Below are 26,113 nucleotides of genomic sequence, written 5' to 3' on the forward strand. Positions count from 1 at the left end.
CCGAGTCTACACGGACCCCTACACGGAGGTAGGCACGGGGTCCGTGTCCCTTCTTCTTTCCGAGTGTCACTGCACCGCACCTATACGGACCTGTACACGGACCCGGGGTAGGGGTCCGTGTACTCACTGTTTGGGAAAGAATTGTAAGTATATTTTGGGATTTGACGTCATGGTTTAGTGCAAGGATTTTCAAGGTCGTGTCATGGGAAATGTTAGAACGTCCTAAGTATTGATTGGACTTGAGAGTAAGTATGATTCCTACGTTTAAGTTATGCAAATTCATGTTAGTTGGTGCAGCAACGGCCCCGATCGAAGTCCAACGAATCCCTCAACGCCAAGTAAGTATGTTGACGTGCAAAGAAAATATGTCAAGTTTTTGAGGTATGCTAAATGTCTTGTGACCAAATTATGTTAGGATTGGAAAGCGTTAAATTATGAACGGGGACCAATCCGCCCGTTAAATTATGAACGGGTTAGATCATGGTTGGAAAGCGTTAAATTATGAACGGGGACCAACCAGCCCGTTAAATTATGAACGGGGATCTTATGTATGTGGCAGTGGATACGTCCCTGTCAGCCCAGTACTGTGGTGTGTCTGATCAGGCGTTTATTATGTTATGGGTCACTTGCTTTGAAACATGCCTCTACGCAAAATGATGAAGTTACGTATGTTTAAGTATGCAGTATGTTTATGAAAGTTTATGTTGATGGCACGTCTACTTTATGTACGTATGTATGTTCAAGTTTACTATAAGTTCAAGTTTCGAGTTATGTATGTCCTATTTTTAAAGTTGCATGTGATTTTATTACGTAGTACTCGTTATTCTAGTTTATACGTGTTGAGTCTTTAGACTCACTAGACTTGATCGATGCAGGTGAGTATGTTGATGAGGAGGCAGGAGGTGGTGACCAAGGGACAGGCTTGGAATGAGCGGCAGGCTAAACCCGAGGACCGCCCATGTTATTTTACGATTCTTTTTATGCAAGTTTAAAATACTCTGATGTTATGTTTCATTTCAAAACTTTTGGAACATTGTTTCCTTTTAGCAAATTTTATTGGTGATGCTGATTTCAAATATTTTTATTGATGAAGGATGTAGTGACGACCGTATTTGATTTCATTTCCGCATTTCATTTAGTTTAAAAGAAAATTTTTAATTTTTCCGCAAATTTTAAGTAGTAAAGAATACGGTTCGTTACACTTGTGCTCTCAACTAGCTGATTTCTTCATGCTAACTGCCCATACTTTGAATCATCTTCCAAAGCTCTTGTTTGATCTTCAATATGTTGTATTTATAAGCCCTAACAATGATATATACGTTAGATACAAGAATATGACCGTTGGAAAGTTTCTGTATTGTTTCTGGAATTGCAACGGTCAAATTCGTCTTGCTGGACATTTTCCCGACTGGTCAACTCTGGTCAACTGGTCAACTCTGGTCAACTCAACTGGTCGTTCCGTTCAGGTGGTCAGCAGCTGGTTCAGTTCAGCTGGTTCAGTTTCAGCTGATGTGCTGAAATCAGTCTAGCTGATTTCAGTTTGTGCAGAACCAGTAGCTTCATCGTCATTTATCAGAATCGTAAGCTTCGATTCAGACTTTGACTTCTCATAATGATTTGTAGATCTTTGTCTTATCTTTCCAACGCTTACTTAATCGCTTTGTTTCGATAAACGAGCTGAGAGATATGACCAAAATACGGCAGCTGCTCAAACACAACTGATTGCTGTTTTCGTGTGATCAGTTCGGTAATTGAGCGATCAGTTAGACCATGATAAATTCCGATTTTGCCCAACTGACGTGAAATACAACTTGTTCCAAATTGAGTTTTCTAATCAGTCCTATTGGAGGATTGTCATTGGGATAATCCAGTTGAGAGATATCATCAAAATACAAAAGGTCGCCAGAAATTCAGTTTGTGCAAAATTCAGTTTCAGCTAGCTTCTTGTGTTTGCAACTTCACACTTGAGTAAATATGTTAGAAACACAATAACAAGTTTTGTTAACATCAAAATCAAGATTGCGAACTTGAAAAGTTCCAACAAACCACACAACTCGCAAGCAACCCCTACATGAGCCCTAACGAATGCATGCAGCGTATGCGACTCCAGCCGGTTTGCCGTCAAACCAGGCCCTAACCTATACCAGGCTTACCCAGGGATCCTAAGACCTTGCCTAGATCCAAGCATGAGCCCTGATCCAGCCATGCAACCAAACATGATGGCCGAACCCTCGACAACCCAACACACATGCTCGCGCAGCCCTCGGCTTCTTGCTGTACCAGGAGCTTATCGACCTATCTCAGACCACCTAATAACATCTAATTACACTCCCTAACATGACCTTATGTAGCAGCAAGCCTACGGATCGGTCCAGCAAAGCCGAAATTAAAAAAATTGAGAAAACAGAGAAGTTCTTACTTATTATATATCGAAAAAAATTTCGGTAACAGTTTAGCATTCATAAAATCAAACCAATGAGTTTTCATACATAATTTTGCATCAAAATATAATAAGTAAGATGATCGATGCGTCAAAGAAGGGTTTAGACATGTCTTTGTGTTTTAAACGCACGAAATATCGAATATCGATGCGGGGGAAACGAAGGCCGAAAGGAGAACGGATTGCTGCATTTTCTTGCTTCAAAAAGGACTAAAATAATCTAGAAATGAAGGGTGATAATCGGCTATGGCTGCTGCCAGGAGAAGAGAAGCCAAAAATCCAAGCCCTAGTTTGGAGATTTCGGCCGAGTGTGTGTGTGTGTGTTTAGTGTGTGTTCTAGGTGTGTGTTGTGTGAGACGTGTGTTGTGTATGAATTTAGGGTAAGGACTCTCCCATATACTTAAAAATATTTATTAAGTGTTTTAGTTTAATTACCCAAAGTTTTAAATACTAACAATAATAATTAAGTTCTCCAACTTTTAAAATTTGACAATTTAAGAATACTTAAAATCCTAAATTCTACACATAAATTTAAATACTAATCAATTTACTTAATTAAGACATAACATAATTATTAAAAATATTGTATCTCGAGTTAAAAGATTTAAATCCCACTACTATTCGAAATTTATTAACTAAAATGCTTAATGTTTATTTCACTCGATAAATTAAATTTGACCCTTAAATGGAAAAAAAATAAAAAATTCTTTAAAATACCTAATTTCTCAGCTTAAAATAAAATATAACATTAAATTTTAACACATCAATCATCTCCGTTCTCTTTTCCCGGTTCGAAATCGAATATTCACTTGAAAAACTAAAACTGGAGAAAATATTTTAAATTTCATGCACATAAATATATACATTTAAATAAATTAACATATAGCATGCATCACCTATATTATTAATTAAATAAATAAAATATTTCAATCACATATTAGGTTACGTGTACTGATTTTTCAACATTACAACTAGTTTTGTAATTTGGGTAATTAGATTTTTTTAATCAACATCAAATTTGTTGTGTCAATAATTTTATGTATACTTACTACGTGTCCGTACTTTATTATTAAACTTAAAATCCATATATTAACAAATTTTAGTGTCATGGTTAGGGGCGGTACGGTACGGTATACGGTACCGTAGTTGGTACGGTATACCGTACCGAACTACGGTACCATATACCGTACCAAAAATATCGGTATGTAATTTTTTCATACCGATACCGAAAATTCGGTATACCGCACATTCGGTATGGAAAAAGTTCATACCGGTACTGTACCGACCCCGAAATTTTTTTCGGTATACCGAACTTAAATTTTAAAAAAATAATAATAAAAAATTATACCGAAATACCGAAAAAAAATATTCCATACCGATACCGAAAATTATACCGTACCGAAATGTTCGGTATACCGATTTTTTCGGTAAATTCGATATTTTTTTCGGTACGATTTTTCGATATTTCGGTATTTCTTCCGACTTCTAGTCATGGTCCATCACTTTGTTTAATGAATGACAATTTTATTCTTATTTGATTTAATATTAATTTTTGTTAAAAAATCGATTATCGTAAATTTATCAACACACGATAATAAAAAGCAAAAATTTTATAAAAAGTAATCTATACAAATATTTTATTTTAAATAAATATTTTATTTTTTTACACAACTTTTTTTTTTCCGCTATGCGTGCATCAAGTATAGATTTTATTAATTTTTATTTTTATGATATTTATAACAAATTCTCCATGCTATAACAAGAGACCGTTAATTCTACATCTCCCATTACCAAATTCAAATAACCGTTCACTCTCTGCATCCTCCCACCTCTCTCCCACACCCAGTAAGTTTCGAAAACTCGCCGCCGTCATCTCGCCTCGCCACCGTGAGTCAGAAATTTTACTTTCTTCCTACTTATCGTATTTGATTTTATTCTCTCTTTTTTCTACTTATTTGGGTTTCTTAATTCACTTGCTGTTACGACTTTCACCCAAGTTTAAACCCTAAACCCTAGAGTTTCTGCCGAAGCCTCAATGGACTATTTTTGAATGAGATCGAGAAGGTTTCTTTGTCAAAATTGTTTCAGTCCATTCTTATTTTCTGGGTTCTCTTTCCGCGTTTTCTTCAATGGCATTGGCTAAAGATTTAAACCTCCAGAGTCCCGCCCCTAAATTGTATGTGGAGACTTTCAAGTTTATTTCGATATTTAATGATTTGGCGTAAATTCAGAATTTGATTAATTTTTTCCCATATTTTTTAGCGGGTAATTATCCCTTTTAGAGTGTGTTAATTCGAAATGTGATTGAAAATAGTGTTTTCTTCTATTCGTTCTTGATATTTGATCTTGTTCCTTGTAACTTTTAGGGTCTCTGGTCTGTGTAGATAGAGATGAAAGAAACTTTTGTTTTATCAACGATGGGGTTTTATGGTAATTTGTGCCATAATTAGTAGGACACTAGTCATTCTTTGTACATGGTTAAAGGATTCATCTGGATGATTCTTCCCTCAGTTTGTGGGATTGCTTCTTGTGTTGTTCACTGTCAAGATGGTATGCGAATCTATTGATCTATTAGAATGTTTGTTAAACACTCTATTTACTTGATCCTAAATATAGTTATTAAAAGCCTACAAGGTATGTGCCTAGGCTAAAGGCAGAACAAGGCTTAACCTTTGGGCCAAGAAACATGACAAAGGTGCTGCACCTTGGGCATAAAGCACACATTATACTGTACCTTAAATCCCAATGCACAATAATTGTGTATTCTGAGTGAAATTTAATGTAAATTTATATTTTCTTGAGATAAAATGTATCTGGTTATTTTTGTTAAGCAGCTTATAAAACTTAATTCAAAAGCTATGTAAGTCAAATGCTATGATTGCGACGCTTTTGTAATGAAAATGCTAATTGTTTGTTGTTATGTTAAGAGGGACACTCTTTTGCTTGATGTGCCATTATGACACCTTTTGTTTTCCCTTTGACATGAACACCATTTCTAACTTTTGCAGAGAATAATCATCTGCTATTAAGTCAGTGGTCAAGGCCATGCCTGCAATGAAAAAGGTCTGACAAGAGATCTTGCATTTGTTCTTCTCTCTTTACTGCAACTCTAATTTTTCGAATTTTTATAGGTCGATTTACTTGCAGTTGCATCATGTTGTATTAGTTTTGTAGTTTTCTTAGGCTGCTATATGGGCATCGACGGTGTAACTAATACTGTAGAATCAAGATAGTGGGGCAGAAACGAGTTTGATTATTAGGAGAACTTATTTTTGCCTCTGACTATTTAAGATTTTACTCAGAATTTTTTCTCACATTTTCTGTACCATTACTATTAGTCATTATTTGGTGTGGCTGTATTACTTTAATAATAATACGTACTGTGATAAGGAACAACCATTTAATCTGCGCTGTTTTTTTATGTGCTTGAATTGTTATTCCCCTTTCACGTCACATTTCGAACTCATCTATTGTCTTTCAGTGAAGTTATACTCAGTACATTTGATTTGCACCAGGCTGTGTTTTCCTCCCATATTCATTATTTTTATCCATGGAACTCATGCAGGTGTGATTTATTTTTTTGTATACTTGTGATTTAGAGATATTATATATTTAGAGTACAAATTTTTCCTATCTCGTACACACTCTCTCTATGTGATTGTTTGTGTGTGCTTGTATTCATTCTTATTTTCTTACTTTTAATTTCTGTAATCAGAATGCTGAATGCGTCGGATTTGAGCAAGTATTCAGTAAATTGGTGGAGGAGATTGGAGGTCCAGTTGATTTTGAACTTCCTGAATGGTTAAATAAACGGAAACCAACATTCTCCTTTATCAGGCGTAGTATCCACGAGAAGTTTCTATTTTATTTTCTTAGTTCGTGTTTGCCATAATATTTGATATTAAGAGTTCTTGCATAGGTTGGTATTTTTATTCACCTATAAAGTTGGTGCCTTTCATTTTCTGTGGTTTGCTAAAACCTGCATTTCATTGTTTTTAATATGATCCCCTTCTGCTATCATGGCTGCCATTTTTGTTGCTCTTAACTACATTTAGATGTTTACCTGACTAAGAAGATAAAAAGGCGGGATGATGGCATCTTTTGCTCATGCAGCTCAACTCCTGGATCTTCTGGTGTTTGTGGTAGAGATTGCCTCTGCGGGTAAGTACTGGGAAATGGGAAGTAGTCTCTTTCAATTTAAGATGGTGAAATGTGTTTTAGCAAGGGGTGTGAGATCTATGACTCAATCGATTCCGAGAATACTACACTCGCACCTTCCCTCGAGTAGTTGTCCGTTCATTTCCTTTTTTTGATATTGTTATATGTTTATTATTTGTGAAGGATCAGTCTTTAATTGCATGTGCTCTCTTTTCATGCATTTTTTGCCGAACTCAAGAATGTCTCATGCTTTGAAAAAAAAATTTGGATTTATTTTGACGGATATTTTTGTTTTTATAACATTTTTTCATTCAAGGGATTTCCCTAATAATTCCTGTTTATGCCCAGTGAATGTGAGTCCTCTGTTTTAGGAAGTTTTTAATTATTCTCCTTGCTGCGTGATTTAATATTCTTGGTAAGTTGTTTGTGTTTTGATTGGTGCATAGAGTTTGCAAGTTCTCACATGGTATCAAGGAGTATGTGTGTCATGATCAGTATATTTTCTTTCACAGAATGCTAAGGTCTAGCTGCTCTTCAGGATGTAATTGTGGGAGCTCGTGTCTTAATAAGCCCTTTCATCAAAGGCCTGTGAAGAGGATGAAAAGTGTTCAGGTCATGCTTCTCTTTGATTATAACTAGAGAACCTGATGCATAGAAACGTTTTAGAGAAATTGTGAATCCTACTTCATTATTTATTCATTTTCTCATCACAATTTTCAGTGACTCGCTAGCTTTGCAGTTGTAGAGTTTAATAAAACCAAGAATATGTGCTAATACCATTGAGCTAAAAATGTTTATAACTTTTGGAGCTCAATATTGTTCTCAAAATTCTTGATACTTTCATGAATAACTGCTTTGGGAGGACCACCAGTTGGTACTGCTTGTTATAAATTTTTATTCCGTTTCCAATATTATGGCGAGGTACATTCATTGTGGATTTGAAAATACACTGTGTTGGAGACAAGGGGTGCAACCAAGAGTGGAGGTTTAGGGGTTACAATTTAGATGGGAAGAACCTTTATTTTGCATGTATTTTCTTGAGAATTTTTTTTTTATAGTTGAAGTGGGCCATTTAAACCTGCTCGAGCTTCAACCTTGCACAATACAATTGCTTCCTTGAACTTTAGAGGTTTATTGCATTTTTTTGAGTTGGCATTACTACTCCACTTGCAACTCATGTTCCTTTCGAACTTCTCTCTTTACACACTTCTGAAATCCCTCATCTTCCAGGAAGAAACTCTTAGCCTTTTATCTTCAAACGGCATTTGTTTGCATCCTACTTGGTCTCTTCCTTTAAGTTGAATTCTATTTCTAATATAGGTGTTGAATGACTCCAATTTTTGCTTCTTTTTAGTTATTTTTGATACAATCCATGGTGATTCATTTTTATGTTCACTTTATCAACAAGGGTTTGGAAAATATTTTTTATTTTAAAAGAAATTAGGCTACAAACTTGATTTTGGTGTGTAGTGTACACCTTAAACACTAAATCTTGATTATGTTAGAAATTAAGTCTTTAACAAGCTTCTCGCCTTATTTTATTCATGCATGGTTCAATTATTATTCTGTTTTTGATTTTTTTCATAATTATCATTTAAAGAATTTATTGTATAAACTTTAAATCAGGTTTGATCATATTTTCTGAGCATTCCTCTTTTGTCCAAAACGCTAACTATGCTGGCTGTCTCATTTTTTACTGTTTGATGGCAAATAGTCTATTCTCTTATATGTGTTCTGTACTTCCTGAACACAAAATGTTTGTGCAATTGCTCGATAACATGTTTGCTGGCATGGAATTAGAATAAGGTAATCAAGATTCATGGAATATCAAGTCAATTGTAGACCATTTTTTCTCGTTACGCTCTATTGATTTTCCTAATCTTTGTTTATTTTGGTCTATCTAGTGACAAAACTTTTAGTAATCATATTTAGGTTTTAGTTTATGAGATCAGGCCAGGGATCGAGTTATGGGTCGCATGAGTAGTTGATCGTTAAGATCAGTTAGGTGTTATTCTTCGGCATGCGTTGGACGAATTGACACATCGTTTGTGTAGGTTCGTGGGTAGGGGCTGGTTAAGAAGAGAACTCCACGACCTTGCACACTATATGTTTGAGAAGCAAATTCAAGTTGTTCTTTATTCCATCTAAATACAACCAAATGTCCAAATCCCTATCCAGAATATTCAAAAATCAAAAGATAAAACCACAAAGGATTATCACATGGGGGATAAGCTTTATTTATTTAAAAAATCCCTAACTGAAAGTAAGAAATAAAATCTGAAGCCCTATCTAATTTGAAGCACCCTTCTTCAACCTTCTGTGTGTGAATCTGTTGTAGACCACCGTATTTTTATTCTGCGGGCTGGCAGTAGATGCATTGGTGGTGGTGTTGAATGGAGCCCGTAAGATCACTTCCTCCTCGAACACGAAGGACGGGTATTGAGACGCAAAACTGGACGCACCTCTCTATAGAGATGGTTGAGTGACACTGAGGCAAGGGACCCAGAACTTCTTGAGACAAGACACAAGGAACACTGGCTGAAGACAAGAGTATGAAGGCAGCTCGAGCTTATACGCAGCCATTGTGTAAGTTTGAAAATTCGCTGGGCGTTAGTCGGGCGTCAGACCAGCGCCTAACATTTAGGCTGGAACTAGGCACAGCTTGTTGGATTCCACGGTATCAACGTAATAAGATGAATTTTGGTGTGTTAGGGCAAGCAAACAAATCACATATTTTGTTGGATTTTGGTTTATCGCCTATAAAAAAATTATTTCGTATTTTTTTAATAGGGCTTTTAATTCAGAAAACTTTTCAAAAATAAAAAATCCCTAAAAAAAATAATTTTTGGCCGCCTAAGTCCGCCTAGGCTAGCCGACCATCACTTTTTTGGTGCAGTCGGCGGGCTCCTAATGCCTAAACTGCATTTAGGCGGTCACTTAGACCAATTTTTAGAACACTGCGGTTTCGTGTATCATTAAAATGATCGGAGTAAGAACGGGAGAATGCGGCTGAAGGTAAATGCGTCCCTTGAAGAAAAGGACGTCATCTCGGTACTCCCACGAGGAAGTGGCGGTACCAATAAGAACTCACTGAATCGATTGCTGGATTGTGTCAGATGAGAGATGCTCTTGTTGGATGGCCTCCTGGAAATCTTTATGGGGTTGGGAATAGCATGGAGCAGTCCAAAATTCTCTCGTTGTCCGGAAAGTGCATCTGCTGCTACATTAGATTTTTCAGATTTATACTCCACCCGAAAATCATACACCCAGGAGTTTGCTGATCTATTGCTGCTGCGGGGACGTAGTGACACGTTCAAGCTGAAACTGGAGGCTATGGTGGTCCGTACGAACGATAAAGGGATGACCCCATAAATAAGCATGCCAACGACGAAAAGCTTTGGCCAAACCAATGAGTTCTTTTTTGTAGGCAGACAGATTCTTGTGTTGTTGGGCAAGGCCAAAGCTAAAAAAAATAATTGGGCGACCATTTTGTTGGAGCACCACGCCCAGCCCGACACCCGAGGCATCGCTTTCGATGATAAAAGCAATGAGAAATCGGCGAGAGCCAACACCGATGTTGACGTGAGAGCGTTTTCCGTCTCTATTTAGGATTTGCACTGAGATCAATAGACCGATTTGTCATTTTATAGAGGTTGTCGAGTTAGGAGTCAATCAAAATTATCGATGGGATGTGCGTTTTAGGAGACAACTGAATGATAACGAGATGGGGAGTTTGCTACTTTAGTGGGGGTCTTAGATATGGTCAGAGTAGAATTGGGTTCAGATGATTTCAGGGTGTGGTTGGGGGATTCTTTGGGGTTGTTCTCTGTCCGATATTTTTACGAGTCTTTCTTTCCATTACATAACTTCCCAGTTTTCATTCCTCATCATCGTATATAGAAAGTACCTATCCCGCAAAAGATTCAAATTTTCTCGTGGATCGTGGCTTTGGGGAAACTACCAACATCAGACATGGTGCAAAGAAGATGGCCGACTTGTGCTTTAAGTCCACATTGGTGCACATTATGTCATAAACACGAAGAAAATCAGGATCATTTACTGGTACATTGTTCTTTCTCTAGAGACATTTGGTCTAAGGTGATGCAAGAGCTGAGATTTTTTTGGATTTTTCCGAGTAGGGCACAAGATATGTTCATTATAGAGCTGGTATTTCACAAGGGGACAACAATCAACACATTCTGGTATATGATCGTTCACTTCACATTCTGGACATTATGGCTCGAGAGGAACGACAGAATATTCAACGACTATTCGGCTTCAATTGATAAAGTATGGGAGATGCTCAAATTCAGGGTTGCGGCGTCGATAAAAAGGCTCAAAGGTTTCAGTCATTTGGCTATATCAGATGTAGTTAGGGATTGGAAGTTTGTAATGTCTTGATGAAAGTTGTTTAGTGTCTTATCCTACGCGGATCACTCATCCGCTCTCTTTGTATAACTATCTATTTTTAATAAAATTCATGTTTCCTATAAAAAAAAAAGAAATACTTGCTGCTCCATGACGGTCGAGAGGACCAGTCGGAGGTGGTGTAGATGTCCATCCCAAGAGGTAGTGAGTTAAAATATCATCAACGAACACCAAGACGAACTTCTGTAAGAAATATTTGAAAATAGAGTTCCTTAGAGCCTGGAAAGTGGATGGGACGTTTGTTGAGCCCAAAAGGCATGACTACGAATTCAAAGTGCCCATGGTATATAATGAAAGCAGTCAAGGGAACACTATCATCGTCCATCAAAATCTGATGGTAACCAGCCCTCAAATTCAGTTTTGATAGGTAAAGAGAACCGTGCAACTCGTCCAACAATTCGTCAATAACCGGGAACGACAATTTGTCCTTTGACTGTCTTGGATTCAAGGAGCTATAATTGACACAGAAGCAGCATGTGTTGTCCGATTTTGTAACCAGCAGGATTGGTGAAGAGTAGGGGAGGCACTGTGGCGGATGATTCTCTTAGCAAGCATTTCAGAACAATATCGTTCAATTTCATCTTTCTATCCATTAGGTAACGGTAGGGTTGGACCACAATTGGGTTTGTTCCCTGTCTAGGACTATTCTATGGCAGAATTGTCGCGATGGTGGCAAGACAGAGGGATCGGCAAAAATAGGAGCGAACAGATCTAGTTGACATTGAAGATGGTGCTGCTGATCATCAAGTAAAAGAGTAGTCAAGAAATTGCATGTTAAAGGAGACCCATTCTGCAGTCCATTGAGGTTAACGTCAAGGCCCTTGTGAGGGAATGGCATTGTCATTGTGGTGAAATCCCAGTAAATGACACCAAGAGTTCAGAGCCAATTTAATCCTTGAACTGCCCCCATGCTGCCCAATTTGAGAAGGAAGAGATCCATGCTGAACGTAAAATCACTCATGCGAATTAGAACACCGGGGCAGACCCCCTCATACATTAAGTGTAGAGCATGGTTGAGGTCGTAAATCCATGTGTCGATGAAGAGGTGTCCAAGAAACAGTGAGTGATTCCCGAATCAGTCAAGATCAGAAAAGGCGAGTGATTGATTTCCGCAAGACCTTGCTTGATTTGAATATTACAAGAGCCCAAGATGGCATGCAGAGAGATTTCTGGGTTCTCGATGAATGGATCTAGATTGTCATTAGGTGGGTCATCACAACCTTCCAACCAAAAGAGTTTCTTGCATTTGATGATGGTGTTAGAATCGGTTAATGAGTGAAGTGTTTAGAAGGGGGTTGAATAAACAATTCGGCTTTTTGAAATCTTTTTCAAACCCCTTCTATCTCAAGGATAGAAATTCACTAAAAAACTTTGATTAATTACAATGAAATGTTATAACCCACTTCAGTTGGACTTAAACATAGTTGTCAAAAGCGCGAGGCGCAAAAAAGCGCTCACGTTTCTTGGGGCTTCAAGCGCAAAGCGAATCACATGCTTTACGGAAAAAAGCGCAACAAACAAATTATTATCCAAAAAATCAAAATAAAATAAAAAGTCTTTGAAAATGTGATAGATGAAATATCAAATGTCATTATAATCGTCATCTTCATCTTTCAAATCTATGTCACGCCACAATAAACAAAATATTATCAAAAAAATCAAACTAAAATAAAAAGTCTTTCAAAATGTGATAGAAGAAATATTAAATGTCATTTTAATCGTCGTCTTCATCTTCCAAATCTACGTCATCAGCCCCATCACTTGATTTGTATCCATCGATATCTTCTTCTTCAGTTTCATCATCAATGTTGATCTCTTCTTCATTCACTACTAAGATTGCTTTGTTTTTGCTGAAGTGGATGATGACGCTCCTTTTGAAGTAGATTCATTTCGAGATCGAAAGTCATATGCACTTTCACCAACCCCAACCGCTTGTGCTACATCACTCCAACGCAAATCATCATCTTCAAAGACCAAATCGTTATCATCATTCTCTTCATCACTATCATCCAACTTTCCCAACAACCATTCGTTTCTATCATCTATTTCTGACAAAGAAATAGGATCAATCTTATCTCGCATGGCATATCTTCGCCTCAACGCTCTGTTGTATTTGATATATACCAAATTATTCAATCGTTGTCCCTATTTCTTTTTTTAGAATGTATCTGTCAAACAATTAGAAAGTAATAAGTTAGGTTCATACTTCATACTTCATAATATAAAATTTAATATGTAAAAAAAACTTCTAACTTACATTTTCGAATACACTCCAATTACGTTCACAACCTGATGAAGAGCATGTGAGGTGCAAAATCTTCATTGCAAATGTTTTCAATTCAGGTGTTGATGCACCTTAAGAAGACCACCAATCAGCTTGAAAGTTGAAACACAAAAAAATATAAGATTAAATTTCTTATCATTCAAAGATACTATAAGTAATGTTTGAGAAATAAATTCATATTGCACTGAACATTATTTACCGGGTGATTTTGAAGCTCTTTGTCTAATAGCCATGGGTAAACCAAAAAGTCCTGCTTTTTTGTATTTATCCAATTGATTTGTAATCTTATCTTGTAAATCTTCACCTCGCACCAATCTAGCCATGCATTTGTACCGACCCTCCAACACTTTTTCATCATTTTCTATGTCATGATTTGAGTAAAAAAATTCAGGATTTAAGAAATATCCAGCCGCATGCAAAGGATGATGGAGTTGAACGTTCCATCTCTTGTCGATGATCTCAAAAATACCACGATATTTCTCTTCATTATTATTAAATGATGCAGCGATAGCTTCTTTGGCTCTGTCCATTGCCTCATAGATGTAACCCATTGGAGATCTTTTTTCACCGTCTACTAGCCGCAATACTTTCAGCAATGGGCCGCCAACTTTTAATGCAAAAACTGTAGTTTTCCAAAAAGAAGGCATCGATATCACTTTTGCAACACGTTTTCCAGCTGCCTCTCTAGAATATCTTCTTTTTGACCACTTTTCAGATGTAAACATCTTTCTCAGATTTGCTTGTTGAACATGAAACCGCTTTAAAGTCAAAAAAGCGGTTGCAAAACGAGTCTTTGCAGTTCTTACCATGTCTCTCTGTCCAGTAAACTCCCTCATCATGTTCAACAATTGTGGTCTATTGTAAATATAACCGTTCACCATCAATGCCCGTTCATGCAATTTTTTGAGGTTAGGAATTTTGAATATTTCCTCAAGCATCAAATCTAATCAATGAGCTGCACATGGAGTCCAATACAAGTGTGGAAAATTGTTTTCCAAAAGACGACCTGAAAAAATGAAGTAAATTTACTTTAAAAATTGAAAAATCAGAATTTTTAATTCAATTTGCAATTTAAAATATTACCTGCTCTAACATTACAGCTGGCATTATCTGTTACAACTTAAACCACATTCTGCTCTCCAATTCGATTCACAAATTTAGAAAGTAACTCATACATCTTATCAGCAGTGTGAGAATAACTTGAAGCATCCACCGATTCAACAAATATGCTTCCTTTAGGACCATTTACCAAAAAATTTATAAGAGTTCTACTATTTTTATCCGTCCACCCATCTGCCATGATTGTACAGCCATACCTAGCATGATCTTCTTCGTGGGATTTGAGAAGCAGGTTCGTATTTGCCAAACCCTTCTTCAAATACTTAACTCTTACTTCATGATATGATGGAGGTTTCATTCTCATTCCAAAAACCCCAATAGCATCAATACAAGGTTGCAAAGAATCATATTTAACAGCATTAAAAGGAATTCCGGCATCATACATCCACGTAGCAAATTTCTGAACCGCATCTTCTCTTAATTTCTTCTTATTTTCATCATATTGGCCTTTATTTTTCTCACGTCTCTGTCTGACAATTTCTTCTACATCTTTCGAAAAATAAAGATCAATAGGCCCTGCTTGTTTGCACCTTTTACCCTGCACCGTAGGGCCGGACATTGGTCGTTTCCATTTCATTTTAGTTTGAACATCATCCTCATCCTCGTCTTCTTCTAAATCAACAATATCATCTAAATGAGGAATATCATCCATTTGATTCTTCAAAACACTCTTTTTTTGCATGAAATTTTTAATTTCTTCTTTAACATGCTCCGGACACTTCGGACAAGCTTTCACATTTCTATTGCCCCCAATTAAATGCAGCTTGTGCCGATAAATCCCATAATTTGTTATTTTACCACAAAAAGAACAACATACAATATTTGGATTTTTAGGATCCGGAAGTGTGGCATAATTCCAAGCAATGTCCTTTCGATTTGATGGAATTGGTGTGTTTGACATGTTTAAATTCTGAAATATTAAAAACAATTCATCTATTATATTATTAAAAATAAAAAACACAATTTGTAATTGTAAACAAAAATTCCTAAAATTAGGGTTTAGTGGTTTACCAATTGGGTAGCAAATGAGAAGTGTCGGCGGCGGCAGGGTCGTCGGTGGCAGGGGCGGCGGCGGCGGAGGAGAAGTGGCGACAAGGCAGAGGCAGAGGAGATTCACGCACAAATGCAAAGGCAGTGGACTTGAGCAGAGGCAGAAACACTAATCGACAGAGATTTTAATATACATGGGCTGGGCTTTCATTTGGAGCTGGACTTGGGCTTGGACAGAATTAAAAAAACACATTTGGGCTGAAGCGCCTAGCGATATCGCTCAGAAATCCAGGCGAAGCGCACTAAAGCGTGGGCTTCATCAACCTGCTGCGCTTCGGGACAATCTGAAGCGCAAGCAGGCCGCCTCGCCTCGCCTCGCGCTTAAGCGAGCGAGGCGAGCGCTTTTAACAACTATGGACTTAAACAATGTCAAACTGAAACTCTTAGCCTTTCTTTTTACTTATCAATTGATAAATGAATAGCCCGAAAGAGTAGCCTGAATGCTACAAATATATCAATGAAGTATGAGCTAGAATTTGCGATTTACAAACTGAATAGAAACTTGAAAGTAAATCACAACTGACTGATTGTTTTCGTTGTTATTGTAGTTCGTGATTGTTCACATTGGTTTACACCTTTCACAACTGAACTCATCAGCTATATATAGTCTTCGATTCTAACGGTCACATGAAATGCATTTAATGATTAATATACGTTGAATCGTCTTTTAGTCCAGGTAGATGACTTTTTCTGATAGAGGTACGATGTATCAGACAGTTATGTTTCATCTGTTCTGCTTTGGTACGAATTGTCAGTTTGTCTGCTGAGATTCAAATTGTAACTGATCAGGAGTCAAACTGGTCGACTAATCAGTTCAGCTGGTCTATATCAGTTCTAACCGATGCATAGTTGTCAATCGCGCGTAGCGCCCCGTAGCGCAGAGGTTGCCAGTGGCTATATCGCATAGCGAAGCGCGTAGCGAGAGCTATTTGAAAGTAAAGCGCCACAAACATATAAATATATAATATATAGCATATACTAACATCAATTCAATCTTTCTTTCTTAAATAACAAATATATAAGTTCAAAGCATATAAACCTCAATTCTTAAACTAGAAAAACATAATTTAAAATTCATCTTCTTCATCAAGATCGAGACCATCTTCTTCATTTGAAATTGCATAACGTTCGGCGTCGTTCTCTTCTTCACTTTCTTCATCAAAGTCAAATTCATCATCATATATAAAATTATGTGTGGTAGATGTTTCTATTGGCCTTTTCCCTCTAGACTTAGATGTGGCCGCCTTCGAACTTCCTGTAGATGTAGGGGTCGCCTTCGAGGCTCCTTTGGATTTCCTCAATGTATAAGGAGCTTTATCTACTCCAACAACATTTGCAACATCTTGCCAAGTCAAATCATCACCATCATGAACAAAGTCAGGCTCTTCATCCTCCAGTCTCCCTAGCAACCATTCATTGCCATCATCCACTTCAGTCAATATGATAGGATCGATGGTATCACGACTATCGTATCTACGCCTCAGAGCTCTGTTGTATTTGATGAACACCAAATCATTCAGGAGTTTTTGCTCCAATCTATTCCTCTTCTTGGAATGGAGCTGCATTTATTTATATATGTTTATCAAGGCATGTGGCACGAGAACAAATTCTTAAAACTTCACAGTAATAGAAAATAAAAATTGTAATATTATAAAAACTTACATGTTCAAACACACTCCAATTGCGCTCGCAACCAGAGGAGCTACAAGTGAGACTGAGTATCTTTTGGGCAAGTTTTTGCAACTTTGGTGTCGAAGCTCCATATGAGTTCCACCATGCAGCTAGTTAATAACAATAGTTATATTAATATTTCTCATTGAATTTATTTCAAAAAAATAAGGAAAAACTTGATTTTCATACCTGGTGATACAACCATTCTCATTTGGATTGCAACTTCCTTCCCAAAAAGACCTTCGGCTTGTTTGTATTTTAACAGCTCTGTATGTATTTTCCTCTCTGTCTCACCATCAAAAGTCAATCTACTGATTGCATTGTACAACCCCGTAACTACTTCCTCATCTTGTTCTATCTCAAAATTTGAGTAAAAGAACTGAGGGTTCAAGAAATAACCCGCCGCATGCAAATCTTGATGGAGTTGCAACTGCCATCTATTGTCGATTATCTCAAAAACCTCTTTGTACCTATCTTCGTTATTACCAAAGGCTTTTGCTATTTTCTCCTTAGCCCTATCCATTGCCTCGTATATATAACCCATGGCAGGCTTCTTCTCCCCATCCACCAACCGAAGTACCTCCAATAATGGGCCACCAACTTTCATAGCATAAATGATAGAATTCCAAAATGAAGGCATCAAAATAATTTTCTGTGCTTGTTTACCAGTCTGTTCCTTGGCAAATTTGCTTTTACTCCAATTTTCTGAAGTAAACATCTTTCTCAAATGTTGCTTATGCTGCTGAAAGCTTCTCATAGTCAAGAAAGCGGTGGCAAAACGAGTTTTAGCTGGCCTGATAAGGTCTCTTTGGCCGGTGAACTCTCTCATCATGTTTAACACCATAGTTCGGTTGTAAATATATTCGTTAACATTAATTGCCCGCTCAAGTGCCCTCTTCAAATCTGGTATTTTGAATATGTCCTCAAACATCAAATCCAAACAATGTGCTGCACACGGGGTTCAATACAAGTTTGGATATTTATCCATCAACTTCTTTCCTGTAAAGAACAAGAGAATAAAATGATAGTTAATGAAAATGAAACTAATCAACGAAAGTTAAAAGACGTTGTAACTTAGTATATTAGATTTTCTAACCCGCATAAACATTATTTGATGCACTGTCGGTGACCACTTGAACAATATTATTCACCCCAACTTTTTGCACGAACTTGTCATGCAACTCAAACATCTTCTCACCCGTGTGAGAGTAGCTAGATGCATCAACTGATTCAATAAACATGCTGCCTTTTGGGGTATTCACCAAGAAATTGATAAGTGATCTCCCCTTTCTATCTCTCCACTCATCAGCCACCAAAGTACAACCATTCTTCGCCATCTCCTCTTCATTTTGTTTCAAAATCAGCTTTGTATGGTTGATCTCCTCCTTTAAAAGTGGTTCTCTCACCTCATGGTACCTAGGTGGTTTCATCCCAGGACCATATTGTCCAATAGCTTCGATCATTGGCTTCAAGCTGTCATATTTGACCACATTGAATGCGATCCCTGCATCATACATCCACCTTGCAAATTTTTGAACTGCATCAGACCTCAACTTTTTCTGAACTTCATTAAATTGTGGTGCTTTACCACCTTGATTCTTTGCGTCTAGCTTAAAGAAAGCATTTATAGGACCCAACGACCGTGGTTTTTTGGGCATTAACATTGACGAGTTGCCCGAGGAAGAAATAGATGCCGACCGCTTTCCATGAGAAGATGGATCCCCGTGTGGATGCGGGCCAATCTCAATGATATATTTTTCAACAAACTCAAATATATAAACCCCGGTGTGTGCCTCCATGGATTCTTCAATAGAACCAAGGAATGAAGTGCCTAGCTTGCAATTAACACATATATTCATAATGCTTCTCCTCTTGCGATCGGTCCATGCGTCGGTCATTATGGAACATCCATTTTTCATCCACTATTCTTCATGTTTTTTTAGAGAAAATTTGGTCATCTCAACTTCTTGTTTCAAAAGTGGCTCTCTTAAAAGATTTTGACTTGGAGGTTTGTAGCCCGGACCGAATTGGCCAATCGCCTCTACAAGTTGTCTAAAACTTTGATTGTCAATTGAATGAAAAGGAATCCCCGTTTCGTATATCCATCTAGCAACATACTCATGCACATCATTTGTAAACTTTAACTTCAAGGCATCATTTATGTTTTGTTGTCTTGCCTTCGTTGGATCGATTGCGGATGTCCACTTATCAATAGGACCGAGATTCTTTGGCTTTTTTTTTGAATTATCTCCCATCACTTCACAATCACCATCCTCTTCATCAACACATATATTTACCTCCGCCCTTTCTTCTTTTAATTCTTCCACCCTTTGACGCTTTTTATTCTTGCTATTTTCAAGATAGCCTCTCACTCTTTTTTTGTCCTCATCGGATGCTTTAGGACATGCTTCAACTTGTCCTACAATACCCGCAATATGATGCTTCATCCTATAAACTCCTCCTTTAATAAGCCTCTTACACAACTTGCATGTAATCCAATCCTTTTTCTCTTTATTATACAACACCCCATATTCCCAAACAATATCATTAGACTTTGGCTTAAATTCCAACTCCGGTTGTTTATCTTTTTCCGCCATTAATCTTCAACAATAAATCAATAATAAAATAATAAATTAATAATAGTAAAAAAATTGATTTTTGAAATCACAAAATCTGAAATCTTATAAAAAAAAGTATGCTAAACAATAAACATGCGATGTCTAACCTAAAATCTATATATTCTGACTTCCGGCGGCGGCGGGCGGGCGGTGGCAGATTGTGTGTGGACTATGGTAGTTGAGAGTTGAGAGTGGAGAGTTGTAGTGAAAACATAAAATAAAATAAAGAAAGAGGTGTGTTAGGGTTTTAGTTTTTAAAATTGTTGACTTTGACTTGGTTTTTAAAATTGTTGACTAAGTTTTAAAAATTGTTGACTAGGTTTTAAAATTGTTGACTAGGTTTTCAAACTGTTGACTACTGCCTCACCCGCCTCGATGCCGCCTCGACGCCGCCTCGCCCGCCTCAACCCGCCTCGGCACCCCTCGACCCGCCTCGACAGCCATCTCATGCTGAGGCGGTGCGGTCGAGGGCCGCCTACCGACTAGGCACCGCCTAGGTGGCCGCCTCGACCGCCATTTAGAACACTGAGATATAATCTTTTTGATAATAAACTTTGAGAAGTTATAACTTCTTTTCTGCTGAGTGTTACTATAAAAGTGAGTTATTTCAACACTTTTTGTTAATACTAGAAGATTTTCATAAAATACTCTTTTTTTGAAAGAACCATATACATATGATGTATTGGTCAAATATCTTCTATGGGAAGAATTAATTCGCAATATTTGTCTCTATGTAAAGAGCTGAATCACCTTCATCATCTTTAATGATTTTAGCATATGATGCTTGTTTCTCTGTTTCTGTTAAAAATATTAAACAAAATGTTAAAAATCTTCTTTGTCTTAAAGTTAGCAAATCCTCAATGGGATAAAATAGTTGAAACCGATGCTTCACATATATGTTTTGGAGGAATCTTAAAACAAATAAATCCTCAAATAAAATAGGAATATCTTATTAGATTTTATTCTGGAAAATAAAATAATTCACCGAAAAATTATTCTACAATAGCAAAAGAAATTCTAGCTATTGAAAGATGTATTTTAAAATTTCAAGATGATTTATATAATCAAAAGTTTATTATTGTAAATCTGCAAAATTTATGTTTAATAAATATTTTAAACTTGATGTTTCTAAGCAAATGTTTGCAAGACGGCAACCTCATTTAACTCCTTCTCGTCTGGATTAACCATCCTCCCATAGTTCCATCCAATATCTTTTTTTCTCAATTCTTCTTGTAGGTTTTCCATCTTATAAACTCTGAAATTAAGAAAAAAAATTGATTATACATTGAGGAAATCCAATAAGCAAATGGCAATAATCAAATGGCCAAATGTCCAAAAAAATCAAATGGCAGCAATCAATGTCCAAAAAGATCAAATGGCAGTAACTACCGAATGTCATTTTGGACAGTAATCAAATGTTCAAAAAAATCAAATGGCAGTAACATATAAGAGCAGTAACATATTACCGAATGTCCAAATGACAATAAACAAATGACAGTAATCAAATGCCCAAAAAAATCAAAAACCAGAAAAAAAGGAAAAAAGAAAAGAAAAGAGAAGAGCAGATTATTACCGAAGTGGGGCGATGCAAGCGGTGGCCTGAAGTCCGGCGGTCGGTGGTCGGTGTCCAGAAGTCCGGCGGTCGGTGGTCGGTGTCCAGAAGTCCGGCGGTCGGCGGTGCAAGGGAAGATTTCTTGAGCGTGTTGTTGATGCTTGGAGAAGGGGAGAAGATACGTGCTGTTTCTGCTTGTTAGGGTGTGCTGAATGGGCCGAAAATTGGGTGGAAAATGGGCCGAAATTTGGGTGCCCAAGCTTTTCTTCAACATAGCGCGCTATTTACTCGCTATAGCCATACAGAAATAGCGCCGATAGCGACGATAGCGCTCGCTATTTGAAAGTGGCTTGCACATAGCCCCCTGTAGCGACCGGGCGTCGCTACGCCTCGCTACACGCGATAGCGAGCGCTTCTATTAACAACTGTGAACTGATGTCCTTTCATTTTGAACACATCAGTTCAGTTTTCGGTTATGCTATACCAGTTCCGCGAGTAACACATTTAGTTCTTCAAATCTAGTGTCGGTTAGTTCGTCAATCTTCAATTCATCAGTTTGAGACTTTATTAATTCCTTTGAGAACTTTAGTTTGTTTTCTTCAGTTCTACTTGGTTCATTAAGTTTGATAAGTCTCCTTCAGTTCAATTGTGTTCTTCCAGTTCAGTTATAGGTTCAGTTCAGGTATTCTGATATGTTACTGGTCAGTTTATTAAACTCTGAAACTTATAAATTCCAACAGATGGGGTGCATATGCTTCGTCGCAATTAAAGCACAACCTATAGAGGCGGTGTTCCTCCATTTCAGCCCTATTTAAGAGCTTGAAAAATTGCTGCCGAGGGTTGGGTGAAGAGTTGGGGCGCAGAATCTCACTGCAGGAAGGGCCATCCATCCCTTCATACGGTCGGGCAAGGCACATAGCATTGGTCAAAGTGTCTGGTTGGTGGATTGAAATACCCATAGTAATGTAGTCTTGAAGCCCAAGGAGGAAAAGTTGGATCTCTGTTTGGTTGTCAAGGGATCCACGCGTGCCAGCAAATTTTCAAAGCGCTGTTGATATTCATTGACTGTGCCGGATTGACGAAGTTTGGACAATGCACCCAAGTGGTTGCAACTGAGTAGAGGGCCAAAGCGGGTCGGCACTGTTGTTTAAAATCATCCCATTTGAGATTAGGGCAGTCGGTAGTAAGTTTCAAGAACCAAAGTTGGGCATCGCCATCGAGGCGGAAGGAAGCTGCGCCAAGAAAATCAGAATCTGGAGTGTTATGATGGCAGAATAACTGCTCCCAGTGGGTGATTCAACTGGGTGGATCCGCGTTGTCTCTGAATCGCGGATGGTCCAGCCTCGTGGGTTTGGTTAAACATGTTTGGTCTCCCCTTTCACCACTAGAACGCAGTCCTGTCACTAGCGAGTCCATAGAGTAATGGCTATCATTATTGCTTCTGCCAGGAGCAGAATGTTCCGTGGAAACCTGTAAAGAAAGTTCGTCCAGGCCTGCTGTCAACACTTCTTTGTCGGCTTTGTATAACGCGATAAACTCGGACAGCTATTTTTGCACAGCTTGGAAATCTGCCGTAACTCGTCTCTGATACCAAAATGTTCACATGAATGGTTGGTTGTTAAGATCAGTGATGGTGTTCTTCTTCGGTGCGTCGGCCAAATTTACCTATCTTTTTGTGTAGGTTTGTGGGTAGGGGCTCGTTAAGAAGAGAACCCCACGATCTTGCTCACTATCGTGTTTGAGAAGAAAATTCAAATTGTTCTTTGTTCCATCGGATTGCCAAATAAATACAACCAAAGCCCTATCCGAAATATTCAAAAAGCTAAAGATAAAACCACCAAAGGATTATCACCTGTGGGATAAACCTCATTTATTTGAAAAATCCCTAACTGGAGATAAGAAATAAAATCTGAAGCCCTATCTAATTTGAAGCACCCTTCTTGAACCTTCCGTGTGTGAATCTGTTGTAGATCACCATATCTTTATTCTGTGGGCTGGCGGTAGGGACATTGGGCTAGTGTTGTTGCATAGCCCGCCCATAACATGATGCTTATATTCTGTTATTGATTTAATGTGCTTTCATGACAGACTGAGAAATGTGGAATGGGCATTGTGGCTGAAGAAGATATCAATCAAGGGGAGTTTGTGATAGAATATGTTGGAGAAGGTTAAACCATTTGTTGTTCTAGTTTATCTTTTATAGAAATTCTGAAATATGAATGTAGTTGATCTTTTTTGCAATATGTTTTGCCTTGCAGTTATTGATGATAAAACATGTGAGGAAAGATTATGGAAAATGAAACACCGTGGAGAAACAAATTTCTATCTGTGTGAAATCAATCGAGACATGGTGATTGATGCCACATATAAGGGAAACAAGTCAAGATACATAAATCATAGTTGCTGTCCCAATACCGAAATGCAGAAATGGTTGGACTGATTTTTCTTGTTTTAACTCCAATTTGCATGTCTTTGTAACTTCTTTCACAACTTTCTGTGTCAGGATGATTGATGGTGAAACAAGAATTGGTATATTTGCTACAAGTGATATTAAAATGGGCGAGCATCTGACCTATGACTACCAGTATGATCTTACCCTCTATATTCCTTGAGCTTATTGGACTATGAGTCTCTCAGAACGCTTTATGTCGATATTCCAGTCTAACAAGTATAGCAGATTTGTGCAATTTGGTGCAGATCAAGATTGCCACTGTGGTGCAGCAGACTGCCGGCGAAAACTGGGTGTTAAACCAAATAGAACAAAAATGACATCTTCAGATGCTGCATTTAAAATAGTGGCATGTCAAGTGGCTGGAAACTCTCCTAAGGTGAATACAGTTGAATCATACAAATTTGCTTGTTTCCTTGTTTTTATATTATACTCCTTCATAACTATCATTTGTATTTTGGTAATGCTTAATTTGTATTTTTCATGGTGCAACTAAGAGAAGGTATTGGTGTTTAATTTTGTGTGTTGAAAAGACACAAACACAACTTTATATATTCTCTTCTTCGATTCTCTTATTTAATTTGTTCTGAATAATTTATTAAGTGGGGACGTTGTTTTTGTATCAATTTTTTTGTAGGTGTATTCAAATGGGGTTCCGGATATAGGTGGGCTGACCTACTCAGTTTCTTATCTATCTTTTTAATGCATAATTTTCAAGAATGGAAGTTTGTGAGGTGCGTTTGGGTATAATGTGGTTGCTTTTTGTTTCTTTTTCAGGAGGTTTACTTGATACTTCCTCTCAGAGAAGGAAAAGGCACCGTAATTGCATTGGCTCAGTTATAAAAATATTTAATTTTTCTGATAAAAGGTGTGAGTTATTCCATTGCATCAGGCATTTTTTCGTCGAATAGAGTTCTGTGTGTCTCTTCTGCTGAAGTATTCTTTATTTTTTCATTGATCTCATGTGGGTGCTTATAACTCTGCACATTCCTATTTTTGAATGGTCTCGAGTATATTTAAGATGCCGAACTTAATTCAGCATCCTATAATTTTAGTGTATATGGTGAAACTAACTATTTGATACGTGGGGAATAGTCATTTTTGGTGAGAGTACAATTTAGACAAAATCATTTTAGTCCAGTGCCAATGGAAAAATGCCTCCCATGTACTCTCCGAATGATAGCTCTTAGTCAGCTCTCCTTTCTGTTCTTTTCGCTTCTCCTGTGTTCTTAATGTTTCTTCTTGCTCATTTTCATCTTTATCAGGTCATTTGGGATAATAAGACGTTTTGATAACACCACGAGAAAACATCTGGTGAGGCAGGAATGTTCTAATGTTGTAATATATTTTTTACAAAAGTTCTTTGCAAATTTACTCATTTTTGTTTACAGATCGTTTTTGAAGATGGAAATTCCGAGTTCCTGGACTTATCCAAAGAAGAATGGGAATTTTGTAAATGCTGAATGTACTTGTTTGGTAACTCAAAATTTCACTCCTTATCACTAAGGTACTCTAATGTTTTATGATTTTCTCCTTTCGTACAAGTATCACGTTCATAGCCAGTGAACTTTAGGGCATGCTTGAATTAATGGATTTGAAGACATTAATTTAAATTTATGATTCCAAATCTCTTTAATGTTTGGATGAATTGATGTCGTACGAATATTTCAAATCCATCAGTTCATTGATTTATGTGGATTTAATGGTGATTGTGATGAATTTGAAATATATCCTAGATGATTGTCATACAAAATCCACTCTTCAAATCCTTCCTACCAAATCGAATTCTTTCGTCCGAGTACGACCTCAGTGATGCAGAACTGAAATAAAAGGAGAAACAAAGTAGAGTGCCATTCATTGTTTTGCATGGTTTAAAATTTCAGCACTCCCCACTGAAGAACCAAGATGTGTGTGCTTTTACTAACTTTGCAAGGAGTTTTCTGCTTGCATCTTTTTTCCATTTTACTAAATTTCTATGAGTCATAGTTGAGATCGCGGAATTTCTTATTCCGTGCACTGTGTATCCAAGCTGCCTGTGTTTTTTCTGCAATACATTTTTACTTTTTGCAATGAGTTTGGGTCTATTTTTCTTTTTTTGTTGCAGGTGTAACAGAGCTGGTATAATGTAAATGACCATGCCTTTGTTCAATCAATTACACACAAGATATATACATTTTAAAGTTCTAACTCTGCTCTGTATAATTGTCAGAAGTGTAACATTAGTAGAGAATGTGTATGAATTCAAAAAATGTAAGGAAATGAATTCATTAGGAATACTGATAACGCTTATTTCTATTTGATAGTGTATCTTAATTTGTCTGTGTCAACTTTAGTGTCATTTTTT

At 37.3% G+C, this 26,113-nt stretch overlaps 2 protein-coding genes across 5 annotated transcripts; one reads left to right on the forward strand and one right to left on the reverse strand.

Moving 5' to 3' along the window:
* The first annotated feature begins 4,202 nt into the window (after positions 1 to 4,202).
* LOC140830771 (histone-lysine N-methyltransferase ASHH3-like) lies at positions 4,203 to 26,113 on the forward strand. Of its 4 annotated transcripts, none has more exons than XM_073194263.1 (15): positions 4,262 to 4,327; positions 5,449 to 5,503; positions 5,922 to 6,005; positions 6,156 to 6,282; positions 6,496 to 6,601; positions 7,111 to 7,210; positions 23,409 to 23,487; positions 23,579 to 23,750; positions 23,824 to 23,904; positions 23,998 to 24,148; positions 24,407 to 24,434; positions 24,547 to 24,637; positions 25,035 to 25,083; positions 25,161 to 25,276; positions 25,874 to 26,113. In XM_073194263.1, the coding sequence occupies exons 3-14, from the start codon at positions 5,991 to 5,993 to the stop codon at positions 25,230 to 25,232; spliced, it is 1,071 nt and encodes a 356-aa protein (XP_073050364.1). In that variant the 5' UTR covers positions 4,262 to 4,327; positions 5,449 to 5,503; positions 5,922 to 5,990; the 3' UTR covers positions 25,233 to 25,276; positions 25,874 to 26,113. The 4 variants fall into 4 exon arrangements, with proteins under 4 accessions (XP_073050350.1, XP_073050356.1, XP_073050364.1 ...); XM_073194273.1 differs by having other exon boundaries at positions 4,305 to 4,327; positions 5,956 to 6,005; XM_073194249.1 differs by lacking the exon at positions 5,922 to 6,005 and having other exon boundaries at positions 4,203 to 4,327; positions 25,874 to 26,112.
* LOC140830763 (uncharacterized) lies at positions 16,334 to 18,871 on the reverse strand. Its single transcript, XM_073194238.1, has 3 exons — positions 17,340 to 18,871; positions 17,142 to 17,260; positions 16,334 to 17,038 (listed from the first exon to the last, which is right to left on the reverse strand). The coding sequence occupies exons 1-3, from the start codon at positions 18,079 to 18,081 to the stop codon at positions 16,547 to 16,549; spliced, it is 1,353 nt and encodes a 450-aa protein (XP_073050339.1). The 5' UTR covers positions 18,082 to 18,871; the 3' UTR covers positions 16,334 to 16,546.

Source organism: Primulina eburnea, chromosome 1 (assembly GCF_022965805.1).
Source record: "Primulina eburnea isolate SZY01 chromosome 1, ASM2296580v1, whole genome shotgun sequence".
Classification (NCBI taxonomy): domain Eukaryota; kingdom Viridiplantae; phylum Streptophyta; class Magnoliopsida; order Lamiales; family Gesneriaceae; genus Primulina; species Primulina eburnea.

Excerpts from the sequence above, each read along its gene's own strand:
- LOC140830771 (XM_073194255.1), top strand. Across the intron at positions 23,905-23,997 it reads CATCTGACCTATGACTACCA|ATTTGTGCAATTTGGTGCAG; the intron begins GTATGATCTTAC and ends CAAGTATAGCAG. Across the intron at positions 24,638-25,034 it reads TTTAATTTTTCTGATAAAAG|GTCATTTGGGATAATAAGAC; the intron begins GTGTGAGTTATT and ends CATCTTTATCAG.
- LOC140830763 (XM_073194238.1), bottom strand. The coding sequence starts at position 18,081 with ATGTTTGAGGACATATTCAAAATACCAGATTTGAAGAGGGCACTTGAG. Across the intron at positions 17,261-17,339 it reads GAGAATGGTTGTATCACCAG|CTGCATGGTGGAACTCATAT; the intron begins GTATGAAAATCA and ends GTTATTAACTAG. Across the intron at positions 17,039-17,141 it reads ATTGGAGTGTGTTTGAACAT|CTCCATTCCAAGAAGAGGAA; the intron begins GTAAGTTTTTAT and ends AAATAAATGCAG.